General features: G+C 35.9%; 1 protein-coding gene across 2 annotated transcripts in view; it reads right to left on the bottom strand.

The window, feature by feature from the left end:
* Window positions 1–23,629, bottom strand: part of LOC123554364 (kinesin-associated protein 3-like) — a 259,985-nt gene that overhangs the window by 81,349 nt on the left and 155,007 nt on the right. For both annotated transcript variants that reach the window (XR_008367194.1, XM_045344464.2), the window contains exon 12: window positions 336–461. Coding sequence is in view for 1 of the 2 variants with exons in the window: in XM_045344464.2 (XP_045200399.1) it covers window positions 336–461 (126 nt within the window). In the remaining variant the exon portion in view is untranslated. The remainder of the gene's footprint in view (window positions 1–335; window positions 462–23,629) is intronic.

Genomic DNA, 23,629 nt, shown 5'->3' with positions numbered 1-23,629 from the left:
TTTTGCTGGGTTAACGTTGCACTGACACAAGTATAGATCATATGGCAACTTTCCAGCTTTAATGGTGCAGGAAGATCCCAGGTGCCCCTCTGTGCACTATTTCATCACGGGCGGATACCTGGGTAGTACCAACAACCTTCTGTAAGCCAGCTGGATGGCTTCCTCACTTGAAGAATTCAATGCCCCAGGTGAGGCTTGAACCCATGATCAATTAATCCATTTGTCTGCTTGTACAAAATATGTCCGAAGTTTTTTCTCCAGCAACAACAACAAAAGAAATTCTGGCAAGAACTCACTTTATTTCTCAGTTGAAGACGCATGCTGGACGGACTTACCATTTAGCAATTCTATAAGGCATTGTATAATTCCCGACTCCGCCAACATTTTGGCACTGATGTCATCATTACAGACTGTTCCCACCAGTATAATCACCTGTAGTACCCAATCATCTTCTGCTGCACCTAGAATAAAATGATGAAATTTGATAACAAGTTATAATTTTACGAACTCGCCTGATACAGAAATTACATATGGGTATATTCCCCGTATACGGTCAACAGTCCGCAAATTAAACTTAAGATAAATGTTGTATAATACACTAATGCCTCGTATAATATCAGGCGAGTATAAATCTATTCATAAAATTATAACTTATCAAATTTTATAATTTCATTTCAAGATTTATACTTGCCTGATACAGAAATTACATATGGATAAATTACCAAGCAATACTGGTATCTAAAGGATACCCACCAATGGTAGTGGTGATATTTCTGTTTCTTCTATCTTCCCATAAACTTTTTCAAATAATACTGGTACCATGTACATGTATCTTCTGTATAAATGTTTAACAAATATGTCCAAACTTATACCCTCCTATTAACACATTCGTATCAACATTCATCTTTGGTTTTGAAGTATATACATTATGGTTTTTCCTTCCTGGTAACCCAATCAATACATTTAAAGTAATTTATAACATCCGAATCTGTCAGAAATAAACTTTACACTGGGAATTCATTCAGTAACACTGAAATGTACCTAGAACTTCTTGTCCTGAAAGATTTACTTCAATACTGCAACATCAATATTTCTCATGTAAAACCTGATGAAGCTATTTTGTTTGGCCCAGTCCGCAGCTTCCAAAACTGAATTCAAAGATGCACCTTTGTATAAAGCCCATGAAGGTCCCAAAGAATGTGTAGAATGTGCTTTCACTTTTTTACTTGAAAGTTCAATTTTCCTTGACCAAAACTCTTCGTGTTCACAGGAGCTTAGCTGGTCATCGATCAATAAATGTTGGCCTCAATCCTCCCTATCAGCCAGCTTTTACCACCTTCCTTGTTATAATGATAACAAGTGTGTAAACAAAGTTTGTTCCAGTTAAACAAACCCCTATATTATTTTAGTGAGATGTAACTGACAATAAGAAAGGTCCATACTTTTCACTGAAAGACTAACTATGATCATGTTTTGCAATATATTTAGAAGTAATTTGTTTTGTTTTGTTTTATATTACAGTAGTTCAGTTTGCATTGTAAAAATAATAATGAAAGATCAGACATGAATTCAATTAGACATCAAAAGTTAAAAAATTCTGAACTTGGTGTATAGAATAAATAATATTTTCACCAAAAAGAAAATCTGAAATTCACCAAAGTGCTGAAACTGCAATATGTCAACATATCAGCATTTAACATGATTGAAAAACTGTACAATGTCTTAGTTTTCCACTATTTGTTATGCTGAGGTACTATTCCAATTGGAGAGAACTTTTTTTTATTATTTTGTTTGTTTGTTTTATTTTCCCTTTCAACAGCTTAATACTAGATTTGAAGCCATGATGCCAAATATCCACTCTAAGTATTCCACCCTAAGTATCAGTTTGTAAGCATCATTTCTACCTCTCTTTATCTTTCAGTTCTTCTATTAACTGAATTCTACAGTATTACAAGGTAAAACAAGGAAATTCATTGATGCAAGCATCAAAGACACCGCCAAGTGTTGTGTCTGAAGTACATTTATTGCAATATGAGAAATCACCTAATCATTACTTTATTAGTCTGACTGGCTACATGTTAATTCAACATTAGCACATAAAACTGTTTAAAACATGAAGAATAAACATGATAGAAAAGTATTACCATGCAATATAAACCCTCTACTTGCAATGACATTGACATTGCGAGTAGGTGGTCTCTTTACATACAAAATTAAAGTAACTAAGGTCAGCACCTGTGAAAAGTTCTTATATGCAGAAGTGTGTGTATGAAGTTTCACAGAAATGCAGTTTGTTGGGAAATGAGGAAATGCTGAAAGATAATTATTTCAAAGTTGTGGTTCACAGAAACTATTATTTTATTATCATGTAATGTAATGAGTGTTTTCTATTTACTGATGAAGTTTCATGGACCTTAGTCACCTACATTATAGATTTCAGAATGCAGATTATACACAGCATTTTACTGTTTCTATTGCCAAAACAACCAAACATTTTGTCCAAGAAAAGAATGATATAACATGAATAATCTCTATATTGCCCCTGTTCAGAAAGCATGAATCTTTCTTACATATTTTTGGAATATCATAGAATTTTTTTTTTTTTTTCGGACGAACGATAAACTTGAAGTCCTCGTTGAACCGTAAGGTTACTAGGAATATGTCAGTGTCTAGATTCAAATCTAATATTACAAGAAATTTAGCAAGCATAATAACCCACTGCCAAAGTGTAGAAAATATGTCAATGAAAATGTTTTTTTTTTAAGTCAGGAATGGATCGACAGATACAAAAACTATCTATTAAAGTAAAAAAAAGAAAAAAGAAGCAAGTAACAAGATATAATACAACCAGAGCAACTGACTAGTCATATAAAATCAATGAAAATATAAATTCAACAAGGAATTCTATTTCAAAGTCACTGATGCTTTGATAAGTTATGGTCCCATGGCTTTTGATATTTCGAACTAACCACATTTAAAGAAGTATTAACTTGTCACTGACAAATTCAGCCAAATGCTCTTAAGCCTATTGCACACTTTAGTTGACAGTGTATATCTGTAAACAATGAGTATATGACACATAAGCAAAAAAAACAAAAACAAAAAAAAAAGAACAAACAAACAAAAAAAACTAATAGAAATAGGAATTTGCAAAAATGTGCGCATTCTGAAATTACATCACTGTACCTATCAACAAATAAAATAAGGCAAAAGGTTAAAAATAAGTTAACAGTGGCACTTCGTTCATTTCAACATATATATGCTTATTGTTTCCTTTATTTAGTTTGTTAGTATTTTTTTTTCAAGGAATTTTATGCAGGCAAATTGTAATTTTCCGTATTTTTATTTTTTAATATTCTCTTCAAAGTTTACTGAAAGGTTATTTGTAAAATACATGAACGCTCCCCTGTCCAGGCGATTCACGCGTTGCAGTATGGTATATCTGCGGTGTGTTCTATTTATAGAAAATGAGATAGGTAAGTAGGTCATGCTAAGATCAGAAATAGAAAACTTGACTTACAGAGTAACCTCCCTTATCAATAAATCGGATCAACATTTTGACGAAATTGTAAATAAAAAAATATTTTCTGCTCTACAAATAAGGAGAGGAAAGACAGATAGCATTGTTTTAAATCACATAATAAGTTGCATTACATACATTTTTTATGTTTTCTTTTTGCCATTTTTTGTTTATTCACTAAAATCTATTGTGCAATATCGTTGATCCTTTTACAAACTATTCACTGTGTTCAGTTTATCACTCCGAAACTATTCATTACCATCTTTACAGGGTCCAAAATAAAAGTGTATCCCATATACTAGACGCCACCTGCTGGGCGGCGTCGAATTAAGATGCTGACATAGCACGCTACTAAAATTGACTTTTAACAAAATCCACCACTTATTATTTTCATAGCTATTCAAATTTATTCAACACTGAACTTTCATAAATATGTTCATCTTCTGCACTGGAAATACAAAGAGGAGTTGAGCAAAACAGATCATATTTAACTAGGTTCCATAGGGCTGACCAGGAAATACAAAACAATTATCAAGCTCATAGATGATCAGTCATACTTTATAAGCAGTAGAAGAAAATACACTCGAAACCCTTTATAATGCTATTCGATATACAGCGGTATTCGGTAAAATGCTGTATGCTCTTGGCTCCCGAATTTTCCAAGACCCCTTAAAAAATAAACAAGAGGGCCATGATGGCCCTGTATCACTCACCTGAGTACCATTGCTCAAAATGATATGATCAAGTTCTGACATAGAGCACATAGGCATACACATTAAATATCATCAGGATAAACATTTTCTTGTAACAGTCCCTTTTGACCTAGTCAGGGCCAATTTCCATACCAAGTTTGAGGGTCCTAGGCTCAAATGCTGCATTTTCGTACTAACATGACTATTCCTTACCCTGGAAGACTTAAATAACATTTAAAACCAATCTCATTAGATGCTGCTGAGATATATTCGTTTACATTAAAACAAGAGGGTCATGATGACCCTATATCGCTCACCTGTTAAACTTGGAATAGGAATCATCAAGATAAACATTCTGAACAAGTTTCATGAAGATAGGGTCATAAATGTGGCCTCTACAGTGTTAACAAGCTTTTCATCAAGGTGAACATTCACACCAATTTTTATGAAGATCCATTGAGAAATATGGCCTCTAGGAAGGTCACAAGGTTTTTCTATTTTTAGACCTATTGACCTACTTTTTGACTGCAGTTGACCCAGTTTCGAACTTGACCTGGATATCATAAAGATGAATATTCAGACAAACTTTCATACAGATCCCATGAAAAATATGGCCTCTAGAGAGGTCACAAGGTTTTTCTATTATCTGACCTACTGACCTAGTTTTTGATAACAGTTGACCCAGTTTTGAACTTGACCTAGATATCATCAAGATGAATACTCAGACCAACTTTCATACAGATCCCATGAAAAATATGGCCTCTAGAAAGGTCACAAGGTTTTTCTATTTTTAGACCTACTGACCTACTTTTTGACCGCAGTTGACCCAGTTTCAAACTTGACCTGGATATCATCAAGATGAATATTCAGACAAACTTCCATACAGATCCCATTAAAAATATGGCCTCTAGAAAGGTCACAAGGTTTTTCTATTTTTAGACCTACTGACCTAGTTTTTGACCGCACGTGACCCAGTTTGAACTTGACCTAGATATCATCAAGATGAACATTCTGACCAACTTTCATGAAGATCTTGTGAAAAATATGGCCTCTAGAGAGGTCACAAGGTTTTTCTATTTTTAGACCTAGTGACCTAGTTTTTGACCGCACGTGACCCAGTTTCAAACTTGACCTAGATATCATCAAGGTGAACATTCTGACCAATTTTCATAAAGATCCCATGAAAAATATGGCCTCTAGAAAGGTCACAAGGTTTTTCTATTATTTGACCTACTGACCTAGTTTTTGATGGCACGTGACCCAGTTTCGAACTTGACCTAGATATCATCAAGTTGAACATTCTGACCAATTTTCATGAAGATCTTGTGAAATATATGGCCTCTAGAGAGGTCACAAGGTTTTTCTATTTTTATACCTACTGACCTAGTTTTTGATGGCACGTGACCCAGTTTCGAACCTGACCTAGATATCATCAAGGTGAACATTCTGACCAACTTTTATAAAGATCCCATGAAAAATATGGCCTCTAGAGAGGTCACAAGGTTTTTCTATTATTTGACCTACTGACCTAGTTTTTCATGGCACGTGACCCAGTTTTGAACTTGACCTAGATATCATCAAGGTGAACGTTCTGACCAATTTTCATGAATATCTTTTGAAATATATGGCCTCTAGAGAGGTCACAAGGTTTTTCTATTTTTAGACCTACTGACCTAGATTTTGACCGCACGTGACCCAGTTTCGAACTTGACCTAGATATCATCAAAGTGAACATTCTGACCAACTTTCATAAAGATCCCATGAAAAATGTGACCTCTAGAGTGGTCACAAGCAAAAGTTTATGCACGCACTGACGGACGCACGCACGGACGACGGACGCTGCGCGATCACAAAAGCTCACCTTGTCACTTTGTGACAGGTGAGCTAAAAAGGGAGGTAATTTGTCATAAATTCAGTCAATATGTATCTTTACTGATTGTCCAAATCCATCAGATTCTGTCGACATAAATGAAATTTCAGGTCAGTATCTTCATTAGTTACGGAGATATACCCATTTTAATTTGAAATAAAGGGAGGTAATTTGACATAAAATCAGTCCATAGTTATCTACCCTGATTGTCTCAGTCAAACTAATGACAATAATGAAATTTCAAATAAGTCCTATACTTAGTGATATAAATCCATTTTGATTACGATCAGATAATTATAAAACTAGAGATGCTTTTGAGAAAAGCGCATGTCTCCCACAACTACCACTATGAAAGATGTCTAGTTTCTCTAGATGGTTTAGACGAGTGGATCCAACTAGATGGTCTGAACAAGACCTCCGCCAAGCGGGGCAATATACGCCCGAAGGATTACATCATAGGATGGGAGCAAAATTTAAAGAACTTGACTGTTGTAGCCCAAAGGAGTGGAACAAGGAAAACTTCAAAAAACAAATCTAAGTCCACAATAAAAATATTCAAAGTCCACAAAAAAAAATCCTTATCAGCTACAGGTATGTAAAAAATACACCTAAAAATTAGAGGGCCCATCCATGTTGTACCACAGAAAAGTGGTCTCGGTCTTTCCCTACAGCCAATAATAAAAAAAAGTTTCAAAATAAGCTATTTATAGTAAAATAAAAGGGGAGTAATTCAAAAAAAAATTATTGTAAGTGAACAAAAAAGAGATCTGCCAAATAAAAACAAGAGCACTGCAATGCAGAGCAATATACACAAAGCAAAGACATATATGACCTTTGACCCTTAAGTGTGACCTTGACCTTGAAGCAGGTCATCCGGAACATGCGCTCTGCACATTGTCTCAGTGTGGTGAACATTTCTGCCAAGTTTCTTTGAAAGCCTTCCAGCAGTTCAAGAGTTACAGAGCAGACACGAAACAAACTGATATGACTTTTGACCCCTAAGTGTGACCTTGACCTTGAAGTGAGTCGTCAAGAACATGCGCTCTGCACATCGTCTCGGTGTGGTGAATATTTGTGTCAAGTTTCCTTGAAATCCTTCAAGGGGTTCAAGAGTTACAGAGCAGACACGAAATTGCTAACGAACAGACGGTCCACCACTTTCCGTTAGTGGGCCAACAGCCAAAGAGCCATTTTTTAAGGGGCCAACAAGGGTCAACAATGGCCCCCAATAATCTGCTGATCAACCAAAATGGCCCCTTAAGGGTCTCCCCCTCTAGTTTCGGACACATTGTGTAATAGGCCATTTCTTGAAAATACAATTTTTACCTCCCTGAGGCCCTGTGACTCATTTACAGCAAAAAACAATTTATTTATTTGGGTTTTACGGCGCACCAACAAAATACAGGTTATATAGCACCAAACAGGACTACAGATTTTGGTTCCACATCTCATTTACATCGAAATAACAAAAGGGCCGAAATGGCCCTATATCGCTCACCTGTTTCATTGCACCTAAGGACAAGAAGGTCAAAAAATCATAATCAAGATCAATCAAAAGAATTATGAGAAAATATAGTTCAAATTTTCTTAAAGTTACTTCAAATAAAATTATTTTCAAATCAGGCCAGTAGTTTCATGCCTGAAGGATTAATCAGAGGACGTTAGGAGCAAAATTTTGACTGATGAAGATCAAAGGACAGGAACAACAAAGGGAAGAAATTAAAAATAAATCTAAGTCCTCAGAAAAAAAATCTAAGTCCAAAGGACAGGAACAACAAAGGGAAGAATTTAACCAAAATTAAAAAAAAATTCTTACAAGGTACAGATATGTCAAAATACACCTAAAAATTGGAGGTACCATCCATGTTGTACCACAGAAAAGTGGTCTCGGTTTTTCCCTACGGCCAATAATAAAAAAGTTACTAAAAATAAACTATTTATAGTAACATAAAAGGGAAGTAATTAAAAAAAATTATTGTAAGTGAACAAAAGAAGGATCTGCCAAATAAGAACAAGAGCATTGCAATCGACGCAAATGCAGAGTAATATACACACAAAACAAAGTCATATGACCTTTGACCCCTAAGTGTGACCTTGACCTTGAAGTGAGCCATCCGAAACATGCACATTGTTTCGATGAGGTGAACATTTGTGTCAGGTTTCTTTGAAATCCTTCAAGGGGTTCAAGAGTTACAGAGCGGAAGGGAAATTGCTAACCAACAGACATACAGACAGACTGACACCGAGGCGATAACATAATATGTCCCTTCGGGCGAATAAAAAGGAACTGAGATCTTATGGTGATACAAGTTGTGTGCAAGTTTGCTTAAAATCAAATCATAAATGAAGCTGCTATTGTGCAGACAAGGTCAAAATAGCTAATTCAGGCCCTTTCAGGGGCCATAACTCTGGAACCCATAAAGGAATCTGGCAGGTTCAAGAAAGGAACCAAGACCTTATGGTGACATAAGTTTTGTGCAAGTTTGATCAAATTCAGATCATAAATGAAGCTGCTATTGTGCAGACAAGGTCAAAATAGCTAATTCTGGTCCTATAAGGGGCCATAACTCTGGAACCCATAAAGGAATTTGGCCAGTTCAAGAAATAAACCAAGATCTTGTGGTGATACAAGTTGTGTGCAAGTTTGGTTAAAATCAAATCATAAATGAACCTGCTATTGTGCAGACAAGGTCAAAAAAGCTAATTTTGGCCCTTTTAGGGGCCATAACTCTGGAACCCATTATGGGATCTGGTTGATTCAACAAAGGAACCAAGATCTTATGGTGACACAAGTTTTGTGCAAGTTTGATTAAATTCAAATCTTAAATGAAGCTGCTATTGTGCAGACAAGGTCAAAATAGCTAATTCTGACCCTTTCAGGGGCCATAACTCTGGAACACATAAAGGATTCTGGCCAGTTCAAGAAAGGAACCAAGATCTTACGGTGATACAAGTTGTGTGCAAGTTTGGTTAAATTCAAATCATAAATGAAGCTGCTATTGTGCAGACAAGGTCAAAATAGCTAATTCTGGCCCTTTCAGGGGCCATAACTCTGGAACCCGTAAAGGAATCTGGCCAGTTCAAAAAAGGAACTAAGATATTATGGTGATACAAGTTGTGTGCAAGTTTGGTTAAATTCAAATCATAAATGAAGCTGCTATTGTGCAGACAAGGTCAAAATAGCTAATTCCGGCCCTTTCATTGGTCATAACTCTGGAACCCATAATGGGATCTGGCCAGTTCAAGAAAGGAACCAAGATCTTATGGTGATACAAGTTGTGTGCAAGTTTGGTTAAAATAAAATCATAAATGAAACCACTATCGTGCAGACAAGAAATTGTTGACGCACAAAAATAGCAAATTCTGGCCCTTTAAGGGGCAATAACTCTAAAACCCATGATGCGATCTGTCCAGTTTTCGAAAGGAACTGAGATATCATGCCAATACAAGTTTTGTACAAGTTTGATTGAAATTGCTTGCAAAATGTGGACTTTATCTTGTTCACAAGAAATTGTGGACGGACGACGGACAGACTGACGACGGACGAAGGGCGATCACAAAAGCTCACCCTGTCACTATGTGACAGGTGAGCTAAAAACATGAGGTATGGAATCAAAATTTGCATACCTGCTGGAATCACAGAGTTACAGCAAAACCAAGTGTTAAGACCCTATTAGTCACCTCTTACGATCATGCAAGGGTAAGGCAGTGGTCCCATTCTTTTCATACACAGATCGTCCCAGAACCACATGGGGCAAGGGCCATGGCCCCTTGCTTATAAACGGCCCCCTAGTCACCTCCGGGCTACTAAAATGGCCCCGTTATCTCAGTTTAGAGGCACGGATGGACAGACAGACGGACACCAGCGTCATAACATAATACGTCTCTTCGGGCGTATAACGAGTGGATCCTATCAGTAATTCAAGGGCTATAAATCAAAAGTGCCTGGGTGGATTTGGCTAGTTATCGAACTTGGCTAAGGTCTTATGGCCAAACACATTTTGTTCAAGTTTGGTGAAGATCGGATGAGAAATGTCCGACTTAGAGAGCGGACAAGAGTAAAAAGGCGGATTTTTCTGTAATTCAAGGGCCGTAACTCCAAAATGCCTGGACCGATTTGGCTAGTTATCGATCTTGGCTGAGGTCTCATGGTCAAACACATTTTATTCAAGTTTGGTGAAGATCGGATGAGAAATGTTCAACTTAGAGTGCGGACAAGAGTAAAAAGGCCGATTTTTGGTAATTCAAGGGCCATAACTCCAATATGCCATGACCGATTTCACTAGTTATTGAACTTGGCTGAGGTCTTATGGTCAAACACATTTTGTTTAAGTTTGGTGAAAATCGGATGAGAAATGTTCGACTTAAGAGTGCGGACAAGCTGTGGGACAGACAGACACACAGACAGACACACACACAGACTGGAGTAAATCAATGTCTCCCACAACACTGTGTGGTGGGAGACATAATAACTCTGGAACCTACCATTGGATCTGACAGATTCGTCATGGAATCCAAGATTTATTGTTGTTGAAGATATTTTGGAAGAAGTCTCTATATGACTGCAAAAGCCAAAATAGCAAATTTTGGACCTTTAAGGGGCCATAACTCTGGAACCCATGATGGAATCTGGCCAGTTCAAGAAAGGAACCAAGATCTTGTGGTGATACAAGTTGTGTGCAAGTTTGCTTAAAATCAAATCATAAATGAAGCTGCTGACAAGGTCAAAATAGCTAATTTTGGCCCTTTCAGGGGCCATAACTCTGGAACCGAACCCATTATGGGATCTGGCCGGTTCAAGAAAGAATCAAGATCTTATGGTGACACAAGTGTTGTGCAAGTTTGATTTAAATTCAAATCTTAAATGAAGCTGCTATTGTGTAGACAAGGTCAAAATATCTAATTCTGGCCCTTTCAGGGGCCATCACTCTGGAACCCATAATGGAATCTGGCCAGTTCAAGAAAGGAACCAAGATCTTATGCTGATACAAGTTGTGTGCAAGTTTGCTTAAAATCAAATCATAAATGAAGCTGCTTTTGTGCAGACAAGGTCAAAATAGCTTATTTTGGGCCTTTCAGGGGCCATAACTCTGGAACCCATAATGGGACCAGGCCGGTTCAAGAAAGGAACCGAGATCTTATGGTGACACAAGTTTTGTGCAAATTTGATTAAATTTAAATCATAAATGAAACTGCTATTATGCAGACAAGGGCAAAATAGCTAATCCTGGCCCTTTCAGGGACCATAACTCTGGAACCCATAATGGGATCTGGCCAGTTCAATATAGGAACCGAGATCATATGGTGATACAAGTTGTGTGCAAGTTTGGTTAAAATAAAATCATAAATGAAACCACCATCGTGCAGACAAGAAATTGTTGACGCACGGACTGACGGACGCACAGACGGACAACGGACGAAGGGTGATCACAAAAGCTCACCTTGTCACTATGTGACAGGTGAGCTAAAAATCGGCACTCATGGACATAATTAATTCATAACCGGCAATAAAACTACCTATGTACCTTGACACCTTTGCCATGACAACTGTGACAACAAGAGCTGTCACAGGAGACAGCGCGCTCGACTATTTCGATGCTGGATAGTGAAACTGGGCACATCTGCGGAAACTAGAGCTGTCACTAGAGTGTTTAATGACTCCAATTGTGGATTGAGATATTGCACAATAGCCTGAGTCTATGTCAAAAATATCAACTTAAAGTAATAAGAGAGGTAAAGATGAAATGTATCAAAACACAATATAAGTATATCCTAAGTAAAAAGGGGCATAATTCATTAAATATTGGTGCCAGAGTTATGCACCTTGTGTCATATGATGTGGGTGATGATGTTGAACAACTATTTTAAGTTTGAATCAAATCCATTCAGTAATAACAGAGACAGAGTGAAAGTGCATCAAAACTTTAACCTAAAATTCTAAGTAAAAAGGGGAAATAATTCATGAAAAATTGGTGCCAGAGTTATGCACCTTGCGTCATATGGTGTGGGTGATGATGTTGAACAACTATTTTAAGTTTGAATCAAATCCATTCAGTAATAACAGAGACAGAGTGAAAGTGCATCAAAACTTTAACCTAAAATTCTAAGTAAAAAGGGGAAATAATTCATGAAAAATTGGTCCCAGAGTTATGCACCTTGTGTCATATGATAAGGGTAATGATGTTGAACAATTGTTTAAGTTTGAATCAGATCCATTCAGTAATAACAGAGATAGAGTGAAAGTGCATAAAACTTTAACCTGAAATTCTAAGTAAAAAGGGGAATAATTCATGAAAAATTGTGCCAGAGTTATGCATCTTGTGCCATATGATGTGGGTGATGATGCTGAACAACTATTTTAAGTTTGAATCAAATCCATTCAGTAATACCAGAGGTAGAGTGAAAGTGCACCAAAACTTCAACCTGAAATTCTAAGTAAAAAGGGGGAAAAATTCATGAAAAAATGGTGCTAGAGTTATGCACCTTGTGTCATATGATGTGGGTGATGATGTTGAACAACTATTTTAAGTTGGAATCAAATCCATTCAGTAATAACAGAGATAGAGTGAAAGTGCATCAAAACTTTAACCTAAAATTCTAAGCAAAAAGGGGGAATAATTAATGCAAAATTGGTGCCAGAGTTATGCACCTTGCGTCATATGGTGTGGGTGATGATGTTGAACAACTATTTTAAGTTTGAATCAAATCCATTCAGTAATAACAGAGACAGAGTGAAAGTGCATCAAAACTTTAACCTAAAATTCTAAGTAAAAAGGGGAAATAATTCATGTAAAATTGGTCCCAGAGTTATGCACCTTGTGTCATATGATAAGGGTAATGATGTTGAACAATTGTTTAAGTTTGAATCAGATCCATTCAGTAATAACAGAGATAGAGTGAAAGTGCATAAAACTTTAACCTGAAATTCTAAGTAAAAAGGGGAATAATTCATGAAAAATTGTGCCAGAGCTATGCATCTTGTGTCATATGATGTGGGTGATGATGCTGAACAACTATTTTAAGTTTGAATCAAATCCATTCAGTAATACCAGAGGTAGAGTGAAAGTGCACCAAAACTTCAACCTGAAATTCTAAGTAAAAAGGGGGAAAAATTCATGAAAAAATGGTGCTAGAGTTATGCACCTTGTGTCATATGATGTGGGTGATGATGTTGAACAACTATTTCAAGTTGGAATCAAATCCATTCAGTAATAACAGAGATAGAGTGAAAGTGCATCAAAACTTTAACCTGAAAATCTAAGTGAAAAGGGGGGATAATTCATGAAATCTTGGTGCCAGAGTTATGACCCTTAAGTCAGATGATGTGGATGATGATGAGGAATAAGTATTTCAAGTTTGAATCAAATCCATCAAGTAATTACAGAGACAAGTTGAAAAAAGAGAAAGTGTAAAAAAAACTTTAACCAAGGCGGGGACGCAGAAAGACGATGATGCCGACGCCGACGCCAGGGCGAGTAGGATAGCTCTCCTTATACTTCGTATAGTCGAGCTAAAAATCAATAATCGTCTGCTAGCTTACCTGTTTGCGTAATGTCTTTGTTAAAAGTAGGCAATCAGAACCATGTCAAAATTGGATTGCATAAGAAAGAGTCAGCTATTAGTGTATTTGCTTAGAGCCATATTTTGGGTCCCGTGCGATTAGAATAAAGATTAATGGCGACATATATCAATCTGTTTCGTTATGTCTGGAGTTCATTCTAAGTCTGAATTCTGCGACTGGATCTAGTTATGACGTCATCAAAATGGCGGCCATTTTTTAACATTAAATCTGTAATCATCTTCAAAATGATTGATCGGAGTTGTTTGTTTTTGGTGTTAAAAGCGAGTTTTTTGTAGTTTATATCGTACACATTCATAATTATCTTGCCTTATGTTATTTTGAATAAAAGAACGTCATTTATACAATATTAAAGATATAAATTATTATGTCCAAATTTCATATTTGAATATATAAACAATTACCACATAATTATTATCTAAGGAATGATAAAATAAACAATGTTTATGAGTATGAAAGGTAGTGTGTAAGGTTTAAATACTATATACTAATGAATGTGTAATTAAAAACAGTATGAAAATGTTACGTCACTAAAAATCTGGAAGTTTGTTCGGAACAAATGGTTGTTACTAAATAGACATGTTATTGTGATTGCTGCATACACAGTTTATATATTTAGCCAAGTTAAAGAAGTTTGATGAGGATTTTCTAGATTTAGATCAATATGCAATGATGAAATATTTTCGGTTTTGGGTGAGCAAGTACATCTTTAAAGGAAAGTGGCATAATACAAATGCTTTGATGAAGACATTCCCATACTGCATCGTAATTAAATGTATATCAAATAGACCTAATTGAAAACAATAATAATAGTTTAAAAAACTAACTTAAAACCAAAATCACAGTCATCTCGCCGGGACTTGAACTCACGACCCTTATATTAATGTACTGTAACTCTACAAGTGGACTATTTCACGAATCTTTTTGAATGAGTGAACTCATTTCTTTCTAGTGAACGTTTGTCTTTGTATTTAACACAAATGAAGATGTCTGATGGGGACTTTCTAGATTTTAATCAATATGTAATGGTAAAATATGTACGTAAAAGATGTGCCAGTATATCCTTGATGGAATGTCGAATAAAACAAATGTTTTGATGAAGTCATTTTTATGCTGCCTCGTAATTGTAAACAAAATATAGAATCTTGTTGATATCTAATAATACTAATCTTTTATAACTGAAAACAATATTCATAGATTAAACAAGAGGGCCATGAAGGCCCTGTATCGCTCACCTGACCTACTGACCTAAAGATCATCAAGATTAACATTCTGACCAAGTTTCATTAAGATATGGTCATAAATGTGGCCTCTAAAGTGTTAACTAGCTATTCCTTTGATTTGACCCTGTGACCTAGTTTTTGACCCAACATGACCCAGATTCGGACTTGACCTAAAGATCATCAAGTTTAACATTCTGACTAAGTTTCATGAAGATACAGTCATAAATGTGGCCTCTAGAGTGTTAACAAGCTTTTCCTTTGATTTGACCTGGTGACCTAGTTTTTGACCCTACCTAACCCAGATTTGAACTTGAACTATAGATCATCAAGATTAACATTTTGACCAAGTTTCATTAAGATATGGTCATAAATGTGGCCTCTACAGTGTAAGTTAGCTTTTCCTTTGATTTGACCGGGTGACCTAGTTTTTGATCCTACCTGACCCAGATTCAAACTGGACCTTAAGATCATCAATATTAACATTCAGACCAAGTTTCATGAAGATACAGTCATAAATGCGGCCTCTACAGTGTTAACAAGCTTTTCCTTTGATCTGACCTGGTGACCTAGTTTTTGACCCAAGATGACCCAATATCGAACTCGTCCAAGACTTTATTGAGGATAACACTCTGATCAAGTTTCATTAAGATTGGGCCAAAATTGTGACCTCTAGAGTGTTAACAAGCTTTTCCTTTGATCTGACCTGGTGACCTAGTTTTAGACCCCAGATGACCCAATATCGAACTCGTCCATGATTTTATTAAGGGTAACATTCTAACCAAGTTTCATAAAGATTGAGCCAAAAATGTGACCTCTAGAGTGTTAACAAGCTTTTCCTTTGATTTGACCTGGTGACCTAGTTTTTGACCCCAAATGACCCAATATCGAACTCATCCACGATTTTATTGTGGGTAACATTATGACCAAGTTTCATTAAGATTGAGCCAAAATTGTGACCTCTAGAGTGTTAACAAGCTTTTCCTTTGATCTGACCTGCTGACCTAGTTTTTGACCCAAGATGACCCAATATCGAATTTGTCCAAGATATTATTGAGGGTAACATTCTGACCAAGTTTCATTAAGATTGGGCCAAAAATGTGACCTCTAGAGTGTTAACAGTCAAACTGTTGACGACGGACGGACGGACGACGGACGACAGACACAGGGCGATCACTAAAGCTCACCTTTGAGCACTTCGTGCTCAGGTGAGCTAAAAACTTAAAACCAATCAAAGACCTGGAGGGCCTGGGAGTCGGCTAATAATTGATGTACTGGTAGAATACTACCAGTTTCAGTTTGTTTTTAGTTTGTTTTTTTTCCCAACTGAACAGAGATTTTGGTACAATAAATATCAATGAAATGGACATTCAATCGATGCCTAGTAAAACTTTGATTGACATTACACAAGTATTTAAACCCAATATATTTCTCTAAAATTGAAGGGTGGTTTGCAAAAATAACAAGAGCTGTCCGTAAGACAGCGCGCTCGACTTTTCTCAGTGCTTGACTGAATTAGAGCTTTGCCAGTAAAACGAATTACAAGTTGAAAAGGAACATAACTCTGTCAAAATTCAAATCAGAGTTATGGGAATTGTGTCTCCTGGTGTAGACTTTGATAGTAAATAACTATTTTGAGTTTCAAATCAAAAGCTTTAATAGTAACAGAGATATTTGACTTTATCAAAAATTTTAACAAAAAATTCTAAGTTAAAAAAAGACAAAATTATATCAAAATTCAAATCAGAGTTATGGGGAATGTTTCTCCTGGTGTAGACTTTGATGGTAAATAAGTATTTTAAGTTTCAAGTCAAAAGCTTTGATAGTATTAGAGATATTTGACTTTATCAAACATTTTAACAAACAAATTCTAAGTTAAAAATGGACATAATTCTGTCAAAATTCAAATCAGAGTTCTGGGAATTGTGTCTCCTTGTGTAGACTTTGATAATGAATAACTATTTTGAGTTTCAAGTCAAAAGCTTTAATAGGAACAGTGATATTTGACTTTATCAAACATTTTAACAAACAAATTCTAAGTTAAAAATGGACATAATTCTGTCAAAATTCAAATCAGAGTTCTGGGAATTGTGTCTCCTTGTGTAGACTTTGATAATGAATAACTATTTTGAGTTTCAAGTCAAAAGCTTTAATAGGAACAGTGATATTTGACTTTATCAAAAATTTTAACAAAAAACTCTAAGTTAAAAAGGGGCATAATTCTGTCAAAATTCAAATCAGAGTTATGGGGACTGTTTCTCCTGGTGTAGACTTTGATGGCAAATAAGTATTTTAAGTTTCAAGTCAATAGCTTTGAAAGTAACAGAGATATTTGACTTTATCAAAAACTTTAACCAAAAATTCTAAGTTAAAAAGGGGCATAATTTTGTCAAAATTCAAATCAGAGTTATGGGGATTGTTTCTCCTGGTGTAGACTTTGCTAGTTAATAACTATTTTAAGTCAATAGCATTGATAGTAACAGAGATATTTGACTTTATCAAAAACTTCAACCAACGGCGACAGTGATGCCGACGCCGACGCTGGGGGGAGTGCAATAGCTCTACTTTTTCTTCGAAAAGTCAAGCTAAAAATGGTAAAAGTACAAACTACAATTTGACAGCTGACACTAAGATACTGCCCATGACTATATATATTTTTCCAGTAAACATTTGCCTCCGGCATTACCAAAACAGGCAATTATCGGCTGGTATATATTCGCACATGATAAAAGTTGAATATGACAATTTATGTATTGAAATTTTATAGCGCGGATTGACACATACAATTTGTAACGGATGGCTGAAAGAACTGTTCAGATATTTTACAGATAAAGGGCCTGGCGATAATCGTGTCATACATTAGGTATTTTTCATATTATAAGTGATGTGAATTTAAAGTATACTTACTTTTGCGTTTAAAGTTATGTAAATGTTGCCGAGTGTCAATATATAGTGTCATGACTGTTTATACTGACAGGAAAATTGCGCATTCGAAACTAAGGCAGGTTACTCGGACTAGCTACCAATTTCGGAAAAGATAACCGATATTAATAAATGCAGTTCTTTTTTAGTTAAAACCATCATTTATTCTATTTCAGACCTGTTAACCCCTTCAAAACCATGTCAGTAGTCCCCAAGTCCATGTACTTTCAATCATCCATTTTGATTCATGTAGACAGACAGGCCCAGACTGGGCTGAAAAATGTTTGAGCCATTTTTACGTGGTCAGTAGCAGGCTGGTTGTGGGGAGGGGTGTTCCTTCCCGCTTTGAATTGCAGTCAGACTTTGAAATGGGCATTGTGGCAGCTGGTAAAAGGGCATGTGTATCAAACTGTAAAGTGGTAATATGGGGGGAGGGTGTGGGAGGATACCCCGTCCTGCAGTTAGGGTTTGGGGTATCACCACAAGAAAATTTTGAAAATGTAGACCCTTGATACAGCCTTTGGTGCATTTTCTTACTGAAAATAATATGATTCAATTTTAAATATTACCTAGATTCTTTTCAGTATTACAATATCCAAAGTATGAATGACTGTCACTTCATATTTTTACTTTCAGGTCATGCCTCAGGACTAGAATATAAGTCTGATATAGATTCTATGTATGTGTTATAAAAACAAATTCTAGAATCATTTCTGTTACAACAAGCAAATTCGATGAATTGGTATCCCCTGCTGAAAGGGTTCGTGGTGAGGAATGGCAAAAAGATATATCCGGCAAAAAGTTAAGGATGTTAATAAGAAGCAAATAATTTCATTAGTCAAAATCAATTTAACAGAAAACAAATGTTTAATTAAAGAGTACATAATAAATGTATGATACTTTGATCCTGACTAAAGAATTTATTTTGAATGGGATATGCTTACTGTAATAAGCTTAGCTTTTAAAATTAAATGCAGTTAATTGAAATGTGAGCTTGAAGTTTAACTGGAACAAAATATTGTCTTTGAGTGGTTTGGCACCAGGTGTTGCTGTTTAACATGTACATTTGAACTTAAAAGAACAGATGTCCTTAAGAGAACACAGGTAAGATATCTTGAACATGGCTGAGGGCAAGGTTTGTGCAGTCACAACTTAACATGTTGAAGGTTTGAACATTTAAATTTAAAAAAAAAATAAATGGAAATATATATATATCTATATACAGATATATGTATATATTTATTTTTTAGGGGGTGGGGGTGCAGGGGAATGAGAGAGGAAACAAAATTTCACATGTTGATTATAAATATTGATTGAAAATTAAAAATGAAAAAAAAAAAAAAAAAAGGGGGGTAAAAGGGTGAAGTTTGGTGAGGGGGAGGGGGGGGGGGAGCAGAGGATGCATGATCAGTGGTGGGAATGACTGGGTGGAGAAGTGAGGTGTGGGAATGGTACAACTTGGAAGGTTTGAAAAAAATCTAAAAGAAGAAATAAAAAAAAAATTCTTTTTTTTTGGGGGGGGGGGGGGGAGGGGGAGGGGTGTGACCAAGGCAAGTGGGTGACAAGGTGTGGGTGTGCAACTTCACATGTTTATAATAAATGTTCACAGAAAAGAATGAAAGAAATTTAATGAAATTCTGCCAAATGGTAAGTTTGTTATGTACAAATATGTGGTTTTTTGGACAATTAAAGGGCAATAACTCTAAAGTTACAAAAACAATTTGTACAAAATTGTCTGTGCACAACCACATTATAGTGCTCTAAATTCTGTTAAAGTTTCATAGTTCTAGGTCAAATATATCAAAAGTTATGATGCAGAAATTGCCATATCTATAGATCTATAGTACCCTATATAGTTAACACTAGAAACTTCTAAGGGCCATAACTCTGGTGTTACTTGGGCAATCTGTCTGAAACTTGATGGGCCCCATAACCTCATAGTGGTGAACATGTATATGAAGTTTGTTTGAAAAAAAATCTAAAATAAGGAATTATTTTTTTTATTTTTTTTTTGGGGGGGGGGGGGGGGGGGGGGGGGGGGGGTGGGGGGGAGGTGTGTGATCAAGGTAAGGGGGTGACCAGGTGTGGGTACACAACTTCACATGTTTACAATAAATGTTCATGGAAAAGAATGAAAGAAATTTAATGAAATTCTACCAAATGGTAAGTAATCTGTAGATTTTTAAACAATTAAAGGGCAATAACTCTAAGGAAAATTGACCAATTGAAAAAAATAAAGTATGTTGGTTCATATTTATTTCAATTTTCATGAAATTCTACCAGCTTATTACTGAGAAATGGCTGCGGACATGGATTTTTCATTGAATCAAGGGCAGTAACTCTAAGAGAAATTGACCAATCAAATAGAAACTTGACAGGCATCATCACAGTATGTTGGTGCATGTTTATTTCAAGTTTTATGAAATTCTACTTGATAGTTACTGAGAAATGGCTGCGGACGGACATTTTTGGGCATTTTTCATTAAATCAAGGGCAATAACTCTAACGGAAATTGACCAATCAAAAAAAAAACTTGACGGGCATCATCGCAGTATGTTGGTTCATGTTTATTTCAAGTTTCATGAAATTCTACCTGCTAGTTACTGAGAAATGGCTGTGGACAGACGGACTGACGGACAATGCCATTTCAATACCCCCCTCCCGATTTCATCGGCAGGGGATAATAACTGAATTGTCACAATTCAATACAAATCTAACTCAGAAATAGAGTGGAGAAAAAAACATGTGTTGACATGAAAAGCGCTGGAAATAAACTGAAGAGTTATCCGGTGCGTGTATATTAGACGATGCATTAGTGTATTATACGACATTTATGTTTAGTTTAATTTGCAGATTGTTGACACATTATACGGGGAATATATCCATATGTAATTTCTGTATCAGGCAAGTATAATTCTTGAAATGAAAATATCCTTTTTAAAACTGTCAACAAAACAACATTTTGTACTTTGATTTCAAATAGTATGAAACTGTTATAACAGCAATGAAGATTGACCTTTATGTGGTAAAAGGTCATCCTTACAAAAGTTCCCTCAAGTCTTCTTTTTAATTTAGTTTGAAACTATGGTAAGTATGGATATAAAACACATATTATAGTTTCATATTTAGCTTTTCAAATGAAATAATAGGGCCATGATGACTCAATAACATTCACCTAACTCAAATAGGTACATAATTTCTTAGTAGAGGACCTCTACACAATATGCCAAATATCTAAGCTCTAGGCTAAGTAAAACAAGTGATCCCGTGGGTAGGACATCAGGGGAATAATTTGAACAAATTTGGTAGAGGAGCACTACACAATGTTTCAAATAAAATATCTAAGCTCCAGGGCTCAAGGTTTCAGACAAGAAGTTTTTCTTATATAAGTCTATGCAAAACAAGTGAATCCTTGGATGTGGTCAAGTTTGACCCAAGGGCAAGATTTGAACAAATTTGGTAGAGGACCACTATAATATAAGCTCTGGGCCTTGTGGTTTTGGAGAGAAGGTTCTTAAAGATTTTCCTTTTGGTTGCCATGGGCACCAGACTTCTGCATGGAATGAAATTCTTTGAACAATTTTGGTAGAGGACCAGGCAAGGAACATCAAGTCCATGTTTCATCACATTCCATCAAACTGTTTGAAAGGAGATACTGTTTGAAGAAAAATGTGGACACATGGGCGACAGATAGTGAATGATCACAATAGCTCACCCCAAAATGATTTTATTCTGCCTCACACAGTTTGTGGTATGTTATGAAAATTAGTTATCCTGTTTATTCTGTTTGGTTTTTTAAAAGTCTTATGAACAATGTTTAAGTCATATTGTATGGTGACATCCCACCTTTTAATGGCAAAGAAAGCCCACAAATACCTCTCTGTATGTTTAATCATTCATTGGCGTGTACATAGAACAACCTTCTGTACATTTGCTTGATATCTTTATTTGAATACCTTAACTTAATGTAAGTTTTAGTTTTAAAAAACAAGAGGGCCAAGATGGCCCTAGGTCGCTCACCTAAGAAACACACTATAACAGTGTAAAACATGTTTGACCTTGTGATTTCATGGAAACAAATATTCTGACCAATTTTCATTAAGATTGGACCAAAAAATTGGTCTCTTGCAATAAAACAAGCATTTTCTTAGATATGACCTAGTTTTTGAACCTAGATGACCCATGTTCAAACTCGACCTAGATTTTATCAAGGCAATCATTCTGACCAAAATTCATGAAGATCAATTGAAAAATACAGTCTCTATCACATACACAAGTTTTTTCTTTGATTTGACCAAGTGACCTAGTTTTTGATCTCACATGACCCATATTCAAATTCAACCTAGATTTCATTACGGCAATCATCCTGACCAAATTTCATAAAAATCAATTGAAAAAAACAGTCTCTATCGCATACACAAGATTTTTCTTTAATTTGACCTAGTTACCTAGTTTTTGACCTCAGATAACCCATATTCAAACTCGACCTAGATTTCATCAAGGCAATCACTCTGACCAAATTTCATGAAGATCAATTGAAAACTACATCCTCTATTGCATACACAATGTTTTTCTTCAATTTGACCTAGTGGCCTAGTTTTTGACCCCAGATGACCCATTTTCGAACTTGGCCTAGATTTTATCAAGGCAAGCATTCTGGCTAAATTTCATGAAGATCAATTGAAAAATACAGCCTCTATCGCATACACAGGGTTTTTCCTTGATTTGACCTAGTGACCTAGTTTTTGACCCCAGATGACCCATTTTCGAACTCGGCCTAGATTTCATCAAGGTAATCATTCTGACCAAAATTCATGAAGATCAATTCATAAATACCGCCTCTATCGCATACACAAGGTTTTTCTTTGATTTGACCTAGTGACCTAGTTTTTGACTCGAGATGACCCATTTTTGAATTCGGCCTAGAATTCATCAAGGCAATCATTCTGACCAATATTCATGAAGATCAATTGAAAAATACAGCCTCTATCGCATACACAATGTTTTTCTTTGATTTGACCTAGTGACCTAGTTTTTGACCCGAGATGACCCATTTTCGAACTCGGCCTAGATTTCATCAAGATTATCATTCTGAACAATATTCATGACGAATAATTGAAAAATACAGCCTCTACCGCATACACAAGGTTTTTCTTTGATTTGAGCTAGTGACCTAGTTTCTGACCCGAGATGACCCATTTTCGAACTCGGCCTAGATTTCATCAAGGCAATCATTCTGACCAATATTCATGAAGATCAATTGAAAAATACAGTCTCTATCGCATACACAAGGTTTTTCTTTGATTTGACCTAGTGACCTAGTTTCTGACCCGAGATGACCAATTTTCGAACTCGGCCTAGATTTCATCAAGGTTATCATTCTGACCAATATTAATGAAGATCAATTGAAAAATACAGCCTCTATCGCATACACAAGGTTTTTCTTTGATTTGACCTAGTGACCTAGTTTTTGACCCGAGATGACCCATTTTCGAACTCGGCCTAGATTTCATCAAGGTTATCATTCTGACCAATATTCATGAAGATTAATTGAAAAATACAGCCTCTATCGCATACACAAGCTAAATGTTGACAGACGACAGACGACAGACAGACAGACAGACAGACAAGGGACGCCGGACATCGAGTGATCAGAAAAACTCACCTGAGCATTGCTCAGGTGAGCTAAAAACAAGAGGGCCATGATGGCCCTATATCGCTCACCTGTTATCATTGCACTTGAGGACAAGAAGGTCCTCAGAAAAACTATCTAAGTCGAAAGGACAGGAACAACAAAGGGAAGAAATTTAACCAAAAAGAAAAAAA

This window comes from Mercenaria mercenaria, chromosome 15 (genome assembly GCF_021730395.1).
Source record: "Mercenaria mercenaria strain notata chromosome 15, MADL_Memer_1, whole genome shotgun sequence".
Taxonomy (NCBI): Eukaryota; Metazoa; Mollusca; class Bivalvia; order Venerida; family Veneridae; genus Mercenaria; species Mercenaria mercenaria.
Note: the sequence above shows the minus strand (reverse complement) of the source record. Positions and strands in the feature narration are given on the sequence as shown.